The 21,174-nt window shown below is 26.4% G+C and overlaps 1 protein-coding gene across 1 annotated transcript; it reads right to left on the bottom strand.

Moving 5' to 3' along the window:
- Window positions 1-4,538: 4,538 nt before the first annotated feature.
- On the bottom strand, window positions 4,539-7,872 carry LOC101490596 (probable terpene synthase 2). Its single transcript, XM_004516831.4, has 7 exons — window positions 7,697-7,872; window positions 7,326-7,605; window positions 6,765-7,137; window positions 6,462-6,680; window positions 6,081-6,219; window positions 5,285-5,533; window positions 4,539-4,980 (listed from the first exon to the last, which is right to left on the bottom strand). The coding sequence occupies exons 1-7, from the start codon at window positions 7,811-7,813 to the stop codon at window positions 4,687-4,689; spliced, it is 1,671 nt and encodes a 556-aa protein (XP_004516888.1). The 5' UTR covers window positions 7,814-7,872; the 3' UTR covers window positions 4,539-4,686.
- Between the last annotated feature and the right edge of the window lie 13,302 nt (window positions 7,873-21,174).

Raw genomic sequence — 21,174 nt, 5'->3', positions numbered from 1 at the left:
TTCAGTAATTTAGTAAATTCATTTAATTACTTACTCTTAAATAATACAAAAATTGATCCACTTCAACAATTGCCTTTATTTCCACTACGCCAAAAATGGTATTTTACAGCGCTTTTTTTAAGCCATTTACAGCGTTTTTTCAAAAAATTAAGCGCTGTAGTATCCAGCGCTGTAAAAAGATACAACAGTGCTCTTTAAAATAAAAAAAAGCGCTGTAAATCTCTTCTAAAAACGCGCTGCTTGTTGTATTAGTTTTACGGCGCTTTTTAAAAAAAGCACTGTAATATGCATTCTTTTATTTCAATTAGATCTCTTTATGGGATTATAACAACAATCTCCTTCATAAATCGTAATATACAATATCCGCAGTCTATGTTGTTAGTTTGACGAGAGCACTATAAAATAAAACATATAAGTCAATAAATATTTGTGGATTGATTGTTAATGAAATTTTAAAGCCATACATTTCAAACCTTTATTAGAATCCATGTGATTTATTTGATTTTTGCTTCGACACTGTAGCACCCATTTGAGCTCGGAAAACTTGTAAAACACTATCAAATAAATGTGATTATTAGCATCTTATTTTATTTTTTAAAAGCCTATTACAGCGCTTTTTTTAAAAAGCGCTGTAAAAGACCTTCTTATTTTATTTTTTAAAAGCCTATTACAGCGCTTTTTTTAAAAAGCGCTGTAAAAGACCTTCTTATTTTATTTTTTAAAAGCCTATTACAGCGCTTTTTTTAAAAAGCGCTGTAAAAGACCTTCTTATTTTATTTTTTAAAAGCCTATTACAGCGCTTTTTTTAAAAAGCGCTGTAAAAGACCTTCTTATTTTATTTTTTAAAAGCCTATTACAGCGCTTTTTTTAAAAAGCGCTGTAAAAGACCTTCTTATTTTATTTTTTAAAAGCCTATTACAGCGCTTTTTTTAAAAAGCGCTGTAAAAGACCTTCTTATTTTATTTTTTAAAAGCCTATTACAGCGCTTTTTTTAAAAAGCGCTGTAAAAGACCTTCTTATTTTATTTTTTAAAAGCCTATTACAGCGCTTTTTTAAAGAGCGCTTAAAAGACCTCCTTATTTTATTTTTTAAAAGCCTATTACAGCGCTTTTTTTAAAAAGCGCTGTAAAAGACCTTCTTATTTTATTTTTTAAAAGCCTATTACAGCGCTTTTTTTAAAGAGCGCTGTAAAAGACCTCCTTATTTTACTTTTAAAAGCCTATTACAGCGCTTTTTTAAAGAGCGCTGTAAAAGACCTCCTTATTTTATTTTTTGAAAGTCTATTACAGCGCTTTTTTACAGACTTTTTAAAGCGCTTGTCCAAAAGCGCTGTAAAAGACCTCCTTATTTTTTTTTAAAAACCTTTTTACAGCGCTTTTCCAAAAAGCGCTCTAATAGGTCCTTTAATTATGTGAAATCAAAGTCTTTTACAGCGCTTTTTTTACAGCGCTGTTGTATCCTCCGTTATTTTTAAAATATCATACAACAGCGCTTGTATTTAATAAGCGCTATAAAAGACGCGCTATAAAATGTCATTTTTGGCGTAGTGTTCATCTCAGGACAACCATAGTTTTTATATTTATGTTGTATGACTTCAACAATTGCTTTTACAGATAATTTAAAAGCAAGATATCTTTAGAATATACAAATTTAATGTAAAAATTAATTTATAAAATAATTTAAAATAAAACAACTAACAATCATTCGTGATTCCTATAAGTCAAATTATCAAAACCATCCCTAAAGGTGATATGATGGATCACTACATCGGTTTTATTTGTAAAACTTAAAAAAAATATGGAATTTGGTTAGTTTCTATTTTGCTTCTCCTGTTGATTTTCAAAAGCATTATGACATTTTTCTTGATTCTTGATTGGTTTAGACATTATATAAGATTTGAGAGATTGCATTCTTGTTTAACTTGAATGGTATACATTTTTTTTGTTTATATTGATTATAAAAAATCGTCATTGTTTTGTGAATCATGTAAAGTTGTAGGGACTTCTATAAGTAAATATCAAAATTCTAATAGTCATGGAATAGCTCTCATACCAACTTATGTGGATTTGAGTGGTTCCACATGAGATTGAAGATCTAACCAAGTAGTTTGTTATAACAAAGTGGCAGACAACATAGGAAATGAAACAACATAAAAGAGATGGATAAGATAGAGAAGATGAAGAAGAAGGGTGCCACAATCTATGATTAATAATCTAATGAGAAATCGTCATAATGGTAAGGAAATCAATGATAGGATTCAAACAAATTATAATCCAAGAACTCAAAGGGGACACATTGCTTACACAACATTCCCAAAAAGAGAAATTCTCTTTCATTTCAAACTTGTCATATGAGGTCCTTACTAGAATATTTATAGGAAAAATACTCATATATCTATAAGGCCTCAAAACATAAATATAGTTCTCTTAAATGGATTACACCTCTTAACTAAAATGAAACATAAACTATGCCAATTCAACTTAAACACACACAAAAAAACTAAAATTATTCTAAAGTCTTGACTAGAAATTTTTCTTGTTTTCCTTATAATTAGCTCCATTTAGGTCCTAATCACAATGCGGAAAATATGGCACTTGAAAAGAAGTTGGTAAAGAATTTTGTCCCTAAAAACCTTATTAGTCCACGTAACATGGCAACATAAGGTATATACAATGATATTTAGGATAATATTATTCAATAAATTGTTAACTATATAATATAATTTCTAATCAAGTAGCTAGAAAACTTGTTTGATTTGACAAACATTTTGACACTTTTTCTTTCTTGATTGTTTTATTAGATAGGTTTATGCCTCCCTAATTTATGAGATAGAAAGTTAGCTCTCTGACGAAGTCAAATTTATTTATCCTCTACTCAACATGTTGAATCTGTGATCTGTCTAAAGAACTGTATGACATAATTTGATCATGGTAACTTTTATTTTTCATGTCTCCGTATCAAGATACACATAATCAATTATGATGATCCTTTGGACAAGTCTTAATGGTGAACCAATCTCTGAAGATTTGATACAAAATATTATGATACATGTTGATTTGTCACAATCAAGACTACGGTCAGAAACCCTAAAGTTTCTCTATAGAAGGACATGTAATCTTCACTGTAAAATATAACAACAACAATACTACAAAGAGCACGATACAACTGTTTGTACACTCTTGTTCTTAACCCTATTTTTTTTTCTAAGTATTGAGAGATATTCTACTTTCTAATAGCATAGCTTTATAAACACACTCTTGTGAAAGTTATTCCGAAAAACCCTTAAACACATTATGTTTGTAATTTAAACACGTTTTGTTGTGGTTTAAATCACAAAAATCACATGTCCACTAAACACATTATGTTTATAATTGACTCTTAATGAGTTGATTGTTTGGATCAAATTGGATAATATAATAAGTTACCATAAAAATAAAGTGATCTAAATTATTGGATATCCCTCTTGATGCATGGTAGTTGATAATGAGTTATGCATATGAAAGATCATAGTTTAAAGGTAGCAGTTCATCAGCTATGCATATAAAAGATCAAAGCTTTCATGTAAATTCTAATAGTGATAATGGATATTCAATAGATTCTAGAAGGTACAATGCCTATAAATACATCATATATAGTGGGGAGTGAAAGTTTAGAAAAACCAATAACATTGAAACTTGAAGTTCTTCCTTTCTTGCAACAATGGCTGGAGTGGAAGAGTGAAAGCTTGAAATAACCTATAACATGTAGAAACTTGAAGCTCTTCCTTTCTAGCAAAAGTGATTGGAGGTAATTATTCAATGCACTAAATCTATTCCGCATTTGATTGACTAACATTTATGTTTTGATTTTAGAAATGTCAGAAAATCTCTTACATTTGTGATATGCTCCTTAACAAGCAAATGAATTTTTTTAACTCTGATGTCTATCAAAAGGGTAACTCATCTAGATAAATTTGTTTAATTCACTATATAATTCGTTTTAGAAGAGTTTTATTGCAATAGAAATAATCTAACTAATTTTAAATTTGATTAATGTCTTTATTCCCTTGGTTTTTTTTTTATTCCCCAATATCTTTTGTAACTCCATTTTACATTTTTGCAATGAATGACATGTGCCGAAATGATCAGAGGAGTGCAAGATACCAATTTATTTGAGATGAAAATCACTTTCAATAGTGATGGCTCTTCCTTTCAATTGTCTTAATAAAAATTGATTAAAAAAAATATTTGGTGTAATTGTTTCTGTATAATTAATTAAAATATAAATGATAAAAAATTAAATATTTAATAAATACTTTTTTGTTTTCAAATTAAGTGTTGAAAATATTCATAGCAAATATCCAGACACTGTTTGATACAAAATTTAAATAGAAAAAACACTTGTCTTTGTTAATATTATAAAACTATTACCATATAATTGTTAATAATATTTTTATATATCAATTTTATATATAAAAAATAATACATAGTTAGTATAAAAATGAATAATAAAAATACTATAGTTAGGTTTCTGTAATAAATATTAATTTTAAACATCAATTTCCAACTATATAAACTTAATTAAAAATTCAGACACATTACAAGATAAGATAATGATTATTCTAAAACAACATAATTTTCACATCTCAGAAGTTTTATTTATAAAGCCTAGGAATACAAAGCATATCAAGGGACTTAAATGAATTTTTTAAACTGGTACAGGATCAACAATTAAGGCTTTAATATGAGTCTTCATTAGTCCTTCGGAATGTGTGTAGTGATCTTTATCTTTGTAATAAACCTCAATAAAACGTGCCAAATTGATAACGGAAGTCAATAGAGGCAATGGAACTTTAGTTTGCCTAAGATAATCCTCATTTATGTCTTTCCATGCATTGTCAATTCCCTTTTCGCATTCTTGTATGGCAGCTTCCCTATTTGTATCATACTGTATCATATAGCATTCCAAGAATGAGGAAACATGTCCTCTTTGCTGTTCAAACTGTCCACCATGAAATAATTGTTACTTAAATATTTATATCATCATTTGTGATAAAATAGTATATTTGAGATTTTAATGACTATCCAATTTCAACCATAAAAACTTCAAGTTATATGATTATGTCCGTCTCTTTCATATATTAATTCTTAAATTTTTTCACAAATATCTATCTAACTAGATGTATGACCTATGTGTAAGACATTAAAACTTATTTACACTCTCAATTCTTAATAAAAAATATCACACATATATTAATTTTAGAGAAACGTTTTTGGAATTAAATATAATAAATGAAATAAAATACCTCGTTGGACACAATTTCATCATTTAATCTGCAAACAAGAGCAGCACCGTTAACAATTTTTGGCATATTTGTTACCCAATTGAAGATGTCCTCAGTAGCTATACTGCCCATGCCAACGAAAGAAGTTGTAGACAATACTGGGTAACCAGATGTTATCTTTGATATGGGCATGTACTCTTCTATTGTTGGTACATGGTTTTTGTCTAGCCATCTTGCCTCAGTCATGTAAGCTTGAACTATTGTTTTGAACTGCCATCATCATGCAATATATATTATTAATATGATATGTATAAAAAAGAATTCTTTTTCTTTATGTTACGATGTTAAATTGTATGATCATTTAATAACTTTTACAATAAAATTTAATGTTAAGGAGTTGTTTCTTTTAGTTTAGATTTTATAATATAGGATGATTTTCTATTCTTACATAGAAAAATATATATTTTAATAATAAAACTTTTGAAAGCCAATCTGATTGAATCATCAACGTTTATAAGTCTGATAAACACATATTTATGACTCGTTTATTTTAAAAAGGATATTCAATACATCTCACACCAACTCTGACATAGGTGAGTGGATTATATTACATTACCATAAATTTAAAACCTTTAATAAATTTGTTTGTATTATAATTATTGAGTAAGTCATTAGTAAACTTTTCATAAATTTTTAATTGTAAATGAAGCGTACATTAAATTTTCAACAAAGTTATTTTTACATGAATTTATTTTAACGGTATTATCTGCTTAATAGTTGAGTAAAATAAATAATAATAAATAAATAAAACTCTTACATCTTTTACGAAGTAGCTAAGGGTATACTCTCTTCCTTCTTTTATCGTTTCTTCTTTTATTTCTTCATAAACATTTAAGAGAGATTTATAAAGTAACTTCATATAATTTGGAAGATCATCCAAGCAGCTAATATCCCACCTGAAAATCAATTACAATATATAAATTCTTTCTCATTTGTTTATATAACTTGAGTAAAAATATGTGTCATTACTAGAAAAAATATATATTTAGCCACCATAACTAAAAAAAAATGAAGTTAATTTTTAATTTTTTATCACTAAATTTTATAATAGAATCAGCGATTAATTTCACATTTTCTAGCTATAAATTTTTTTCCATAATTTAATCACTTAAAATATTATTTATATACGATGATTTACCTTTCAACAGCCTTGGTAAAAAGTTCTAATTCATCAACAGTTCCATATGAGTCATATGTATCATCAATAAATGAAAGGTGAGCAATTACTTTTGACATCATTTTTCTTGCTTGAGAATATTGAGGTTCAAAATATACTGACATACTCCAAAAGCAACATTCTACTATTCTATCTCGTGCATACGGTAGTTTTTTAGTGATACCCAACTCCTTCGACCATCTATAAAGATACCAAATAAGGTATTAGCCACTTTTATATTTTCTTTTGTTATAAATTAAGGAATGTGTAATTTAAAGTACTTACTTGCAAATGTTTCCAAATTCCTTTTGATGTAGGCTTTGGAGCATATTAAAATCCAATTTTGCCAACCTGAGTAGAATCACATTATGGGATGCATCTTGCTCATATACAGAGATGTAGCGTCGTGCCTCTAGCCTGGGCAAGTTTTTGCGGAGAGATTGCGTTAAGCTATGTTTGACTTGTGTTGCAAGAAAATGGCTCAATTGGGTGGAAATGGACTTAAGGTGAGTAGAAGTGAAAGCCAAGGCCTCTTCCAAAATTTCCTCTCCATGAATCATCATATGTGATGCTTCGTACAAGCTTAACATCCCTTCAACATCTGCGATGAGCGTTTTGCTAAATATTCCTTGGTCGTCTTTAAATTTTTTGAACACATCTGTAATTTTATTTAACAACCACAATATTGAATGCTCCTTAGAGTTAGTAACAATTCAAAATTTAAATGTAGTCTAGATTGGAGTTGGCTTGATCATTTTGACACCCCTAAGTACTCTAAATAGTAAAGTCCATGTTGAAGACCAATATTAAAAACTATAAATTTAAAAAATTGAAAATTTTATATACCAGGTGAAACGTAAAGCCCACGTTGCCTTAATACTCTAAATAGCACGGCAAGAGAATGAAGGTTATCATCAAGAATTATTTCTCCATTTACAACATAAGTCTTGTGAATAAGTTGCAACACTTGGTCGATCTCATGTTCAAAATGATAGCCGACACCCAAACGACATATGGAATCAATGAATTTGACTTTGTCGAAGGGCTTCTCATTGTTTGTAGCTAGCATATTTCTCACTTCATTTTTTAAACTATCAATTTCAGCTGCATTACTCTGATCGAGTTCCTGCATGTGTTGAAGAAAAAGATGTTAATGGTGAAGTTTGATGAAGTGGATTATAGTATGCATGAAGAACATAAAAACACTAACTACATACCATAGATTCAGAAGCATATTGAAGGAAGAAATCCCCCCAAACATTAGGGGGGTAATCTGCAACATTTCTAGGCAAGTCGAGTTTAGAATTAGGATCGAAGTTAGCTACAGCAGGCATATTAGATATTTAAGTTTTCAAATAAATGGGATGCTTCACAAATGACTCTCCTTCTACCACTTTAAGGTTTGGATGGGGAAAGAAATGCCAATATTAGATATTTATAGTGAAATTCATTATACGTGTTCCGCTAAATTAATTAAATATATTAGCAACGTTACACGTGTGTTTTCTGCTTGTAAGCCCAATTTTGACTTCAACTATTTTATAATTTAATTTATCCCAATTTTGACTACAACTATTTTATAATTAATTTATCGCATGTTTACACAAATAAAACATGTGATTATAATATTTATATAACTAGCATAAATTAAACGTGTCAATCCCGGTTAGTTTATACTCAAAATTACATATTGCACAAATTCATTTAATATATTATTGAATATAAAATAATAATATATATGTAAATTAAAAATATTTATGTTTTTGTTTTAAAATAAAAAATAGTAAAAAATTTATGTGTTAAAAAAAATATATATTTAAATAATTATATGTAGGCTAGTTTTACTTTATTTCAAAAGAAAATGTAAAATTTTGTTGACTAATATAATTCATGAAACATATATTATAATATGATAACTCGCACGTTGTACGGTAAAATTTAATATATTATTTATTATAAAATAATAATATATAAATTAAAAATAATATTATTTTTATTTTAGAGTAGAATATACTATAACATTGATGTGTTAAGTGGTAAATATATTTTAGAATAACTATATATAGGTTAATTATTCTTTTTTTTAAAGGAAAAGGTAAAACTGTTTTACTAATATAATCCATGCAATATTTAATAAAATATGATTCTATTTTAAGATTTTTTAACTTTAGTGATGGAATCATTATCTTAAGCATTTTTTTTTGCTTAAAATTGTTTATTCAAATTTTTTGTTTTCTTTGAAGTGTTCCTTTCAATGATATATTTGTTATATAATTCAACGTACATTTGTTTATTGTAAAAGTTATATATTTAACTACAATATGTTCTTCATTTTATATGATTTATATTAGTTTAGAAACATTATATTTTTTAAATTTATCTACTATTTGACATTTTCAATTTGAAAAACTAATAATGGAAATTATTTTATGTAAAAAATTTGATTAACATTGGACCAATTAGATGTAAAGTTAAAGAGAATTGTCCATTTTAATGAAAATGTAAATAACTAAATATAGGTTAATTTTTCTTTTTTTCAAATGAAAAGGTAAAACTTTTTGACTAATAAATTTCATGCAATATTTAATAAAATATGATTTTATTTTAAGATTTTTTTTAACTTTAGTGATGTACATCAGTCATTATCTTAAGCATTTTGTCTACTTAAAATTGTTTATTCAAACATTTTGTTTTCTTTGAAGTGTTCTTTCTCGTGATATATTTGTTAAATAATTCAATGTACATTTCTTTATTGTAAAAGTTGTATATTTAACGACAATATGTTCTTAATTTTATATGATTTATATTAGTTTAGAAGCATTGTATTTTTTAAATTTATCTATTTTTTGACATTTTCAATTTTAAAAACTAATAATGGAAATTATTTTATGTAAAAAATATGATTAACATTGGACCAATTAGATGTAAAGTTAAAGAGGATTGTCCATTTTAATGAAAATGTGAATAACTAAATATAGGTTAATTTTTCTTTTTTTCAAATGAAAAGGTAAAACTTTTTGACTAATAAATTTCATGCAATATTTAATAAAATATGATTCTTTTTTAAGATTTTTTTAACTTTAGTGATGTATAGTAGTCATTATCTTAAGCATTTTTTCTGCTTAAAATTGTTTATTCAAACATTTTGTTTTCTTTGAAGTGTTCCTTCCCATGATATATTTGTTAAATAATTCGACATACATTTTTTTATTGTAAAAGTTGTATGTAACACCTCGGCCATTTCCGTTACCGGCGATGCTACCTCACAACCTTCTCGCACCCCCTTTCCCACTGTTTGGAAATCTGACGAGTTTTTGTCTTCCGTTGGATTCGAGCCCGGTACCTAGGAGATAAGTACCGCCTCCACAGTCCCACTACCAATTATGAAAATATGAATAACAATATATAGGTTAATTTTTCTTTTTTTCAAAGGAAAAGGTAAAACTTTGTTGACTAACATAATCTATGCAATATTTAATAAAATATGATTCTACTTTCAAAAAAATTACTTTAGTGATGCAGTCATTATCTTAAACATTTTTTCTACTTAAAATTGTTTATTCAAACTTTTTGTTTTATTTGTAGTGTTCCTTCCAATGATATATTTGTTAAATAATTTAACGTACATTTCTTTATTGTAGAAGTTGTATATTTAACTACAATATGTTATTCATTTTATATGATTTATATTAGTTTAGAAATGTTATATCTTTTAAATTTGTCTATTTTTTTGATATTTTTTATTTTAAAAAGTAATAATCGAAATTCTTTTATGTAAAAGAAATTGATTAACATTGGACTAATCAGATGTAGAGTTAAATAGGATTGTCCATTTTAATGAAAATATGAATAACAATATATAGGTTTATTTTTCTTTTTTTCAAAGGAAAAGGTAAAACTTTGTTGACTAACATAATCTATGCAATATTTAATAAAATATGATTCTACTTTAAAAATTTTTAACTTTAGTGATGCAGTCATTATCTTAAGCATTTTTTTCTACTTAAAATTGTTTATTCAAACATTTTGTTTTATTTGATGTGTTCATTCCAGTGATATATTTGTTAAATAATTTAACGTGCATTTCTTTATTGTAAAAGTTGTATATTTAACTACAATATGTTATTCATTTTATATAATTTATATTAGTTTAGAAATATTATATCTTTTAAATTTGTCTACTTTTTTGACATTTTCAATTTTAAAAAGTAATAACGGAAATCATTTTATGTAAAAAAAAATTGATTAACATTGGACTAATCAGATGTAGAATTAAATAGAATAGTCAATTTTAATGAAAATGTGAATAAGTATATATAGGTAAATTTTTTCTTTTTTTTTTTCAAAGGAAAATATAAAATTTTGTTGACTAATATAATCTAAGCAATATATATTAATATATGATTCTATTTTAAGATTTTTTTAACTTGAGTAATGCAGTACTTATCTTTAGCATTTTTCTTACTTAGAAATTGATTATTCAAAATTTTTGATTTTTTTTTGAAGTGTCCCTTCCAATGATATATTCATTAAATAACTCAATATTTCTTTATTGTAAAAGTTTTATATTTAATTACAATGTGTTCTTCATTTTATATGATTTATATTACTTTAGAAAAATTATATTTTTGGCTAAATAGCATATGTGATACCTTAACTTAATTTCAGTTACCGTTTTAGTCCTTTATCTTTTTTTTCTTCCCGATTTGGTCATTTATTTTAATTTTAAGTGACAATTTGATCTTTTATATTTTAAAATGTCAACAATGTTATCCTTTTTGTTTACAAAAATTCAAAAAAGTCATCAAAATTTTCAAACAAAGCCCATAAAATTAATTATATTCTTCAATATAATACAAATTTCATCAAATTCGTAACTCAAAAATTCAAATAACTCATATTTTTATTATTTGTTTTATGTTGTTAGAGATGAAAATATAAGTTTTTTTCAAGATTTAAGTTATGAATTTGATGAAATATGCATTATATTCAGGATGATAATTAATTTTATGGGTTTTGTTTGAATTTTTTTATGGATTTTTTGAATTTTTACAAATAAAAAGGGTAACATAGTTGACATTTTAAAACATAAAAGATCAAATTGTTACTTAAAATTAAAATAAAGGACCAAATCAAGAAGAAGAAAAAATGATAAAGGAATAAAACGTTAACTAAAATTAAGTTAAGGGACTATGAGTGCTATTTAGAGTGCTATTTAGCCTATATTTTTTAAATTTATCTACTTTTTGACTTTTTCAATTTTAAAAACTAATAATGGAAATTATTTTATGTAAAAAAATTGGTTAACATTGGACTAAACAAATATAGAGTTAAATAGGATAGTCCCTAAATTTTAGTCAGACAATTGTTAATATCGTCTTACTCAAAGTAATTGGCAATATAGGATAACTTTGTATACACTAACTCAAAAGTGAATTGCTCAGCTTGATAGCAAAAGAAGAACAGCTTCACATGTCTTTCATGATATTTTTACATAATCTAAGAGTTCATAATAAATTAGTAGAGAATAATTATTGTGTGCTAACAAGAATTTAGACACACACATAAAAGAAAACAATGGAAAAGTAATAATTAAGTAATGTATAGTTTTAAAATAATTAAAAATATATATAATTTTTTGTGTGTGTGATCAAATAGTGTGTCCAAATTCTTGTGCTTTTTAAAAGAACGACTTGTTATCACGACTCAAAAATTTATTAAATATAACTATGTAAATATAGAGAAAATTTTGTAAAGAAAACTTTGCTGATAAACTATAAGTTGTAAAAATGAAATGAAAACTTTTGATGAATTGATATTGCTTATAAGTGTATGTTTGAAATGGTAGTGACTTTGACAAAATCACCATAAGTTTGCTTAATCAATAGAATAGTTTTTGTTAAAATCTATATAGCTCTGTAGTTTTGTCAATCCAAACAATTATTAAAGGATAATATGTGTCCTAGTATGTACCGTAACATTCATTCATAAATACTAGTTTGTTAAAAATAATGTTTATAATAGTATTCAAAATATTGCAACAATTCTTCGCGTATACAAATATAGCTTATAGATATATGTGGAATGTAACACCCCAAATTTTATAATAAACTATTTTATTATTTAAATAGGATTTTAAATAATTAATTTGGTGTTAAAATTGTAACACCCCAAATTTTATAATAAACTATTTTATTAATTAAATAGGGTTTTAAATAATTAATTTGGTGTTAAAATTGTAACACCCCAAATTTTATAATAAACTATTTTATTAATTAAATAGGGTTTTAAATAATTAATTTGGTGTTAAAATTGTAACACCCCAAATTTTATAATAAACTATTTTATTAATTAAATAGGGTTTTAAATAATTAATTTGGTGTTAAAATTGTAACACCCCAAATTTTATAATAAACTATTTTATTAATTAAATAGGGTTTTAAATAATTAATTTGGTGTTAAAATTGTAACACCCCAAATTTTATAATAAACTATTTTATTAATTAAATATGATTTTAAATAATTAATTTGATGTTAAAATTATTTTATACGCATACCCAATTAATGTAATATTTTTTTGTGCGCGTGATTGATGTTGAGTATGCACGTAGTTATATTTCATTTAGTTATAACTATTTTCTATTTTAAGTTATTTATTTTATAAATAATTATCTTTAGATATTACTAATATTGTGGTTGATTTCCTTTACTTTTATAATTTCCTATGACATGATGATTATATAAATATTTGTTGTGATTTGGTAATTAATAAAAATTATTGATGTTATGTTTATTTATTTTATCGTTTTGACTATTCTATAAAAATAGTAATATTATTGATGTTATAGTAATAATTATAATTACTATTTTGAATGAGAGAGTTTTGGTTATTAATATATTTTAAAAATAAATAAATAAATAATGATAGATTAAAATGTATAAGACACGCTAACTTGTAGAAGCTAATTGGTATATGAAGGCATGGTCTGATAACAAATCTTAATAATATATATATTAGCTTATTATTAGGTTTTGCTTATTGCTTTCCTATCTACCGCCTGCCAAAACAAAATTCTTGTTCCCTGCTTACTATAAAATAGTACTTGCCTAAAGTAATAATAGCATTTTGCCGCTCCTTGGGGGAATTGAAGGAAAAATTGAAGAAATTGATATTGATGATCGATAATTGTTCTAGAAAAGTTTCTCCATTTCCGTCGAAATTTCAGTATGTTAGTTTAAACATTTAGTTAGTCAATTAAACATACTTTTCCAGATTTTTAACAACCCCAATTTCTCTCTAAAATATCCGACTTCTTCGTTTGTAGAATTCGTTATTTTGCACCGTTCTCCTTCACCGTAAGTCTGATTTGAGTGAAACCAACGCCAAAACGACCGTGTGAAAAGTGGCTATATTATCCATTGATTGGTTTTATAATTTATGATAATTTTCCTTGACCGAATTTCGAATTTAGTTTTTAGAGTATCTCTTCATAATTTATTTTTAACGTTTATCCATAAACTGTCGAGTTCGATCGATTGATGGAAAAAGTGTCAATGAACAAAGGCTGTTTGCTCGTGGAATCCTATTGGTGTGTGAAAGCGTCAAAATAAGGTAAGGGGTGAGAAAGCGTTTGAATTCATGAGTGTAATATATTGTGAGATGAACGGGAAAACCGTATTTTTCTACGATTCATCCGGGGCTCGCTACGTATGGCAGTAGCCCTTTGAGGGATAAATTAATTAATGTGAAAATATGGAAATTGTGAGATTAAAATATAGAATAGAAATATTTGTAGGGTGTTGATTGATTTAATTTGTTTGAATGTGTGGCATTTGATATTGTTGTGATATTTGATTTAATTTCGTGAAATGTGTGGCATTTGATATTATTGTGATATTTGATTTAATTTCATTAAATGTGTGGCATTTGATATTATTGTGATATTTGATTTAATTTCTTTAAATGTGTGGTGTGTGATATATTGTGATATTGGTTGTTGAATTAATTTTATGCATATGTTTGATTAGATGAGTTTAAATGATGTTATAATAAAAAAATAGATGTGTTGTGATAATTATATGTAATGATGATAATGTATGATTAATAATGTTGATGTGATAAATTTGTGATGAATATATGTGTTGATGTATGATTGATGATAATGATTCTATAAATTGTGATGAGTTTATGTGATGAAGATGATATAAATTTGTGATGATATATGATCTGTGATTAATTATAGTGATGTTATAAATTATGATGAGAATATTGTGATTTTAATTTGTGTCTGAGATGACGGTATTAATGGAGTATCATATACCAACGAGGGGAGAAAATAAATATTGTGAATTTGTGAAGTGGAGATTATTTTGTCATCATGTAGGTAGGGTCTGACAAGCCTAGTGATTCCGGGGAAGTACAACTGAATGAGCCTGATCGAGCCTTAAGGCAAGATTGTTAGACCTTGGAGGTATTCGGGTGGGGAATTCCTAGGTGACTTGGAGGTAGCACTCCAAATGTCGGGAGCTACCACGCAACACACGTTTACCTCGACTGTCACGTATATGTGTCTCGGGTTGAGTTGAGGGGATCTATGAGGACAGGGCCAATTTGAATTGTCCGTCCACCGAGATGGTGGCATAGTATCAAGCCTCCTAACCAAGTACTACAGAGTTAGAATGGTACCACATTGTGAAGTAGAGTCTAAGCTCATGCATAGCATTGCATTTTCTTGTGATTGTTTTGTTGTGATTACTATGTATTATGTGTGATAATAATTAATGTGATGATTTGAAGTTACAGTGAAGTGTATTGATTTTCTTTGATTTTGACTATATAATATGATGTTTTTCCTTGAAGAATGTTTGTGTAATGATACGTTTTGATTTTTTTTACCAATCGACCAAGCTCTGACTCGGCTTTATTATTTTGAAAGATTTCATATGTAACAATCGCCTCCTTTATAGCCTTCATATCATCCACAGTTTGATGAGAATCTTTCGCTTTTTGTTTTCCAGCCATAGCTACGGTTTTCAATCATGGATTTGTTTCCTTTTTCGTTTATGGACTCAGCGTCGCCGCTTCTTTTAGTATTATTGTTGCCGCCGAACTATCGAATTTTTTAGAACATTTATCAAACTTGTGACCGTATTTTCCACAGCTAAAACATATTGCATGAAGTCCTTCATATTCCAAGTCAAAATTATAACAACGAATCATAATGAACGGAACAAGAGGCTTTTCAAGATGTTGAGAAGTTTCTCTACATTCTTACCATCTCCAACATGTTTTTGTTGAACTTCTTTCATCTCCTAAGATGTTGAGAAGTTTCTCTTTATAGGAGAAACCAACTCCCTTCTTAGGATCGAATTGGCTGATACTACTTTGATCACTATCCTTGTATTTTTTCTCTTTCTCTTTGTGTTGCTATGGCAAACTGTAACACCCTATTTAAATAGGATTTTAAATAATTAATTTGGTGTTAAAATTATTTTAGAATATATGTTGATTAGTGTTATAATTAATTTTCTTTATAGGTGTGTTTTCTATGATGTGCTACTTTTATACATATTGGACTAAATGAGTAATCTAAATAACAAATATTATATTTTATAATTTAATATTTTAGTGTAATATTTTAAAGAATAAGATTTTTGGCGATTTTACGAGTATATGCGCATATGCAATTAATGTGATATTTTACAATGCATTTGATTGATATTGAGTGTGCACGTAATTATATTCCAATTACTTATAACTATTTTATATTTTTAGTTATTTATTTTATAAATAATTATCTTGAGAAAGTTGTAATATTATATTTATTTTCTTGATTTTTATACACTTATTATGAAATTGTGATTTTATATTTATTTATTTTGAATTAGTAATTAATATAAAGTGTTGATGTTATATTTATTTATTTTATAATTTCAAATATTTTCTAACGATGATAGTAATTTAATGTAAGTATTTAGAAAAATAAGTATAATTATAGTGATTAATTTGAATATGAGAGTTTTGGTTGTTAATAATATGCATATTTTTAAAAGGTTAATTATTTTAATTACTCTAATTTATCATATATATTATTTATGAAATATTAGTAATGTTTTGAAAATTAATTGATTTTTGGAAGAGTATTAAAAATGAGATTAAGTAACTATTAATTTTATTTTAGCAAAATAAAAATAATAATAGTAAAACAAAAAAATAAATAAAGGGACCAATGGGTTTGACTCATGTGAACTCTAATTGTTAATAAAATAAAACAAAAAAAGGGAAGGGAGTTGGACGGCAGCCGTAAAACCAAAGAGGAAACACAATCATATACACATTCACATAATTAATCCAAAAATTAGCACCAAATTTTTACGTTCGTCTAATAACTCAAACGATGATTATAATACATGTAACATATTCTCATAGAAGTCTAACTACTCCAACTTGATCACGGTTAAATTTTCTTTTGAATTAATCTTCATCGCTTAAAAGTTACAAAAAACTAACGCAGAATTTTCTAAATAACAGATAAAATAAATAACTATTTACTTAAAGATACAACATTTTATCAAACCAAATTGAATCAAGTACATAAACCACTTTTAAGGTTACACAACATTATAAAAATTGATGTCTAGACTTAAATTATTAAAAAGTGTCACTTATCGTATAGCATCGTAAAAAAAAATTAATCAATAAAAATTCATAATTTTTCCTTAAATTACTTTTCAATAAATCATGTCTAAATAAAAAAAAATTAAAATAAATCACATTTCTAAATACAATAAGAAATGAAATAAATCACATGTATTTTTAAAATCTATAAGATTTCTAAAATTTCACTCATATTGTAATCATCAAAAATACATTTCTAAATAATTAATCACTATAAAATTATTATTTTCAACTTATATTTTGTAAGAAAATTTAAACTATATATATAGATAGATAGACAATTTTTCAATAAATTAACACTTTCAAAATAGTCCCAATTTATTTATTTATTTTTTTTTCAAAACTTACAAAAAACAAAACCATATATCTTTATACATTTAGTGCACATGACTCAAAGCATAAGGCATACCAGTTATGATAATGAATTACAATAATTCATAAATCTACAAAATAACAACTTCCTCTCACACCAACAACTCAATAGGCTTATAGATACATACTAAGTTTCTATCAAGCCACAATATTGGTTTAAAGCATAACACACTAGTAATTTTAAAGATTGTATAGGCATGTTCTAACCTTAAAAATTTGGTACAAAAAAAGAATGCAATTTTATAATAAAAAAATTTGTAAAATAAAGTTCAGCTTATGTATACATACTAATCTACATAATGCACTCTACACATATCAATCAACATTATGCATACCATTTTATTAGATTAATTCATATAACAAGAAAATATGTAAAAACATGTCACCTTCCCATATTAACTCAAATATATATTTCAACAATGATAACACAACAACTACAATTCTACTCAAAAAAAATATTTTACTCATAAAATACATCGATTATAGAATTCAAAATTTAGAAAATTTTCAAAAAAAGTTTCACTATATTTTTTTTTTGGGTACTATTATAAATCACTAATGAGTTCTTAAAATCAAAATCAGTAAATCAATCATTCTAAAGAAATATCCCAACACACTCACTGTTCAATATTCACATAAGCCCTTCTAAACTAATATAACAACAAACCTTTTTTTATTTTCTTAAAAACAACACATAGTAAAATATGGGGTAAATTTTTAACTATATTGAGTATTAAATAAAATCAGTAGTATAAAATTATTGTTGTTTTATAAATCAATAAAAATTCAACTCAATTTAATTTCTTTAAAATAATCAAGAGTAATTCAAACAAAGTTATTTTTTATTTTACAAAATAAGTCAATGTTAACTTCTTTAAGATATTTTTTATTTTTTTGTTAACTTCTAAGTTCTACCACCTCTAATATTCAAGAATTATTATTATTTATAATATGAATATCCAAATATTTCAAAATTAATGTTAACTCTCTAAAATGACTTCATTAGCAAGATCAAAACTTTAATAATCATGTTATGACCATAAAGGCAAGATCTATCAATCGATAATTAGTATCACCTCAATTAAATTCATAATTTCAAACATATAGCTAGCCAATCAAAAGAAAAATTTATTTCTAACTATCCACTATAAAGAAAGAGCAGATAATCAAAGTTAGAAACACAAGTCCAATCAAAAGTTAATTAACTCAATCATGTCAACAATTCATATTAACTCAAATTTTAACAAATAATTTCATATTATATTTAACACTTAGGTAGAAACAAGAATCCACAACGCAAGTAGAGTAAGAAGATAATAAATAGTTAATTAGTAACTTCAAGAATATGTACATTTATACAAAAGCATATAGCACATAACACAATAATATAACGGGAAAAAAACATGATAGTGAAAATAATAAATACATAAGAAAACACAATTGACGCGACTGATATTTGACTTACATTGAACCGACACTCAACCCACTCGGTTTGATTGAACAGACCTGATACCACTAATGTGACACCCTAAACCCCAGAATAACATATATAATTATTTATACTAGATTTTTTTATTTGAATTACATACGCAGCGAATAAAGAAAATTTGTTTCCAAGTAAATAAAAACTTTTATAATTAATTTAGGATATCACATTGCTCAAAAATAAAAATAAACACTTTTAACTTTATTCCTCCTATAAAACAGTGTAATCTAAATAAGCTTGATGTAAGTATAATTACTTAATTTAATTCAAAAAAAAAACTTACTAGTACTTATAAGGTTTTCATATAAAAAGTCATTTGTAATTACATAAGTAAAATACACAATACAACTCTTAATTCCCGGTATCACTTATCAGAGCGGAGTTTCTCCCAAACTTGAACTTCAAGACTCATTAGCCTGCAATAACTGCGATTTCGCAAACGCAAGGCCAAACAAGTCAAACACAAACAATGAAGGAAGTGAGTTTCGAAACCATATTGATAGTATAATATAAGTATGAAGAACACACAAACAATCATAATAGATCGTATGAAAATGACATTACGATATATCAAAATATTTAAATAAATAGTACCAAATTATAACATCAAAGTCACTCAAGTAAAATAATCATCTCATTATAATATGCATCAAATCGTCTAAGAGTAATTATTATTAATTTTGAAACACATCAATCACAAGGAAATGCAATGCTATGCATGAGCTTAAACTCTACTTCACAATGTGGTACCATTCTAACTCTGAAGTACTTGACTAGGAGGCTTGATACTATGCCACCATCTCGGTGGATGGACAATTCAAATTAGCCCTATCCTCATAGATCCCCTCAACTTAACTCGTGACACATATACGCGACAGTCGAGATAAATGTGTGTTGCATGGTAGCTCATGACATTTGGAGTATTGCTACTCTAACTCTAGCAATATAAAACTATTTTACTTTTAGATGTTCTCGACTACTCTAACTCTATATACTAATTTCCAACAATTAGAACACTTGAAATACTTGGATGGCCGCCATAAAACCAAAGAGGAAACACAACAACAACCTATCGTTTGACATCGGTAATCGATAACTGTTCTAGAAAACTTTCTCCATTTTCGTCCAGATTTTAGTATGTTGTTTCACTAATTAAGTTAGTCAATTAAACACAATTTTACAAATTTTTAACAACCTTGATTTCTCTCTAAAATATCCGACTTCTCCATTTGTGGAATTCCTCATTTTGCACCGTTCTTCTTCATCGTAAGTCTGATTTGAATGAAACCAACGCCAAAACGATCGTGTGAAAAGTGGCTATATTATCCACTGATTGGTTTTCTAATTTATGGTAAGTTTCCTTGACCGAATTTCGAAATTAGTTTTAGAGTGTCTTCTCATAATTTATTTTTAACGTTTACCCATAAACTGTCGAGTTAGATCGATTAAAGGACAAATAATCAATGAACAAAGAACGTTTTCTTGTGGAATCGTATTCGTGTGTGAAACCGTCGAAATAAGGTAAGGATTGAGAGAACGTTTGAATTCATGAGTATAATATATTGTGAGTTGAACGGGAAAACCGTATTTTCCAACAATTCATCAAGGACTCGCTATGTATGGCAGTAGCCCATTGATGGATAAATTAATTAATATGCAAATATGGAAGTTATGAGAAAAAAAATATAGAATAAAAATATTTATAAGTTGTTGATTGATTTAATTTCGTTAAATATGTGCTATTTGATATTGTTGTGATATTCAGTGTCGAATTAATTTTATGTATATGTTTGATTAGATGAGTTTGTGTGATGTGATAATAAAAGATGGATGTGTTGTGATAATTTTATGTGATGATGATGATGTATGATTAATAATTGTGAATTTATAAATTTGTGTTAAGTTTATGTGATGAGGTGTGATTATGATAGTGATGCTATAAATTTGTGATGACTTTATGTAATGGTAATGATGTGTGATTAATGATAGCGATGTTATAAATTTGTGATGATAATATTGAAGTAACCCCATAGTTGATGAAATAATTGTGATTCCAATTTGTGTTTGAGATTTAATGGAGTATCATAGGCCAACGAGGGGAGAAAATAAATATTGAGAATTTGTGAAGTTGAGATTATTTTATCGTCATATAGGTAGGC

This window comes from Cicer arietinum, chromosome 2 (genome assembly GCF_000331145.2).
Source record: "Cicer arietinum cultivar CDC Frontier isolate Library 1 chromosome 2, Cicar.CDCFrontier_v2.0, whole genome shotgun sequence".
In the NCBI taxonomy this organism is placed as follows: Eukaryota; Viridiplantae; Streptophyta; class Magnoliopsida; order Fabales; family Fabaceae; genus Cicer; species Cicer arietinum.
This window is presented reverse-complemented; position numbering and strand designations above follow the sequence as displayed.

Coding starts and splice junctions, on each gene's coding strand:
- LOC101490596 (XM_004516831.4), bottom strand. CDS start 7,813: ATGCCTGCTGTAGCTAACTTCGATCCTAATTCTAAACTCGACTTGCCT. Junction 6,681..6,764: donor GAATTTGGAAACATTTGCAA/GTAAGTACTTTA, acceptor GTATCTTTATAG/ATGGTCGAAGGAGTTGGGTA. Junction 6,220..6,461: donor TTTACCAAGGCTGTTGAAAG/GTAAATCATCGT, acceptor ATTGATTTTCAG/GTGGGATATTAGCTGCTTGG.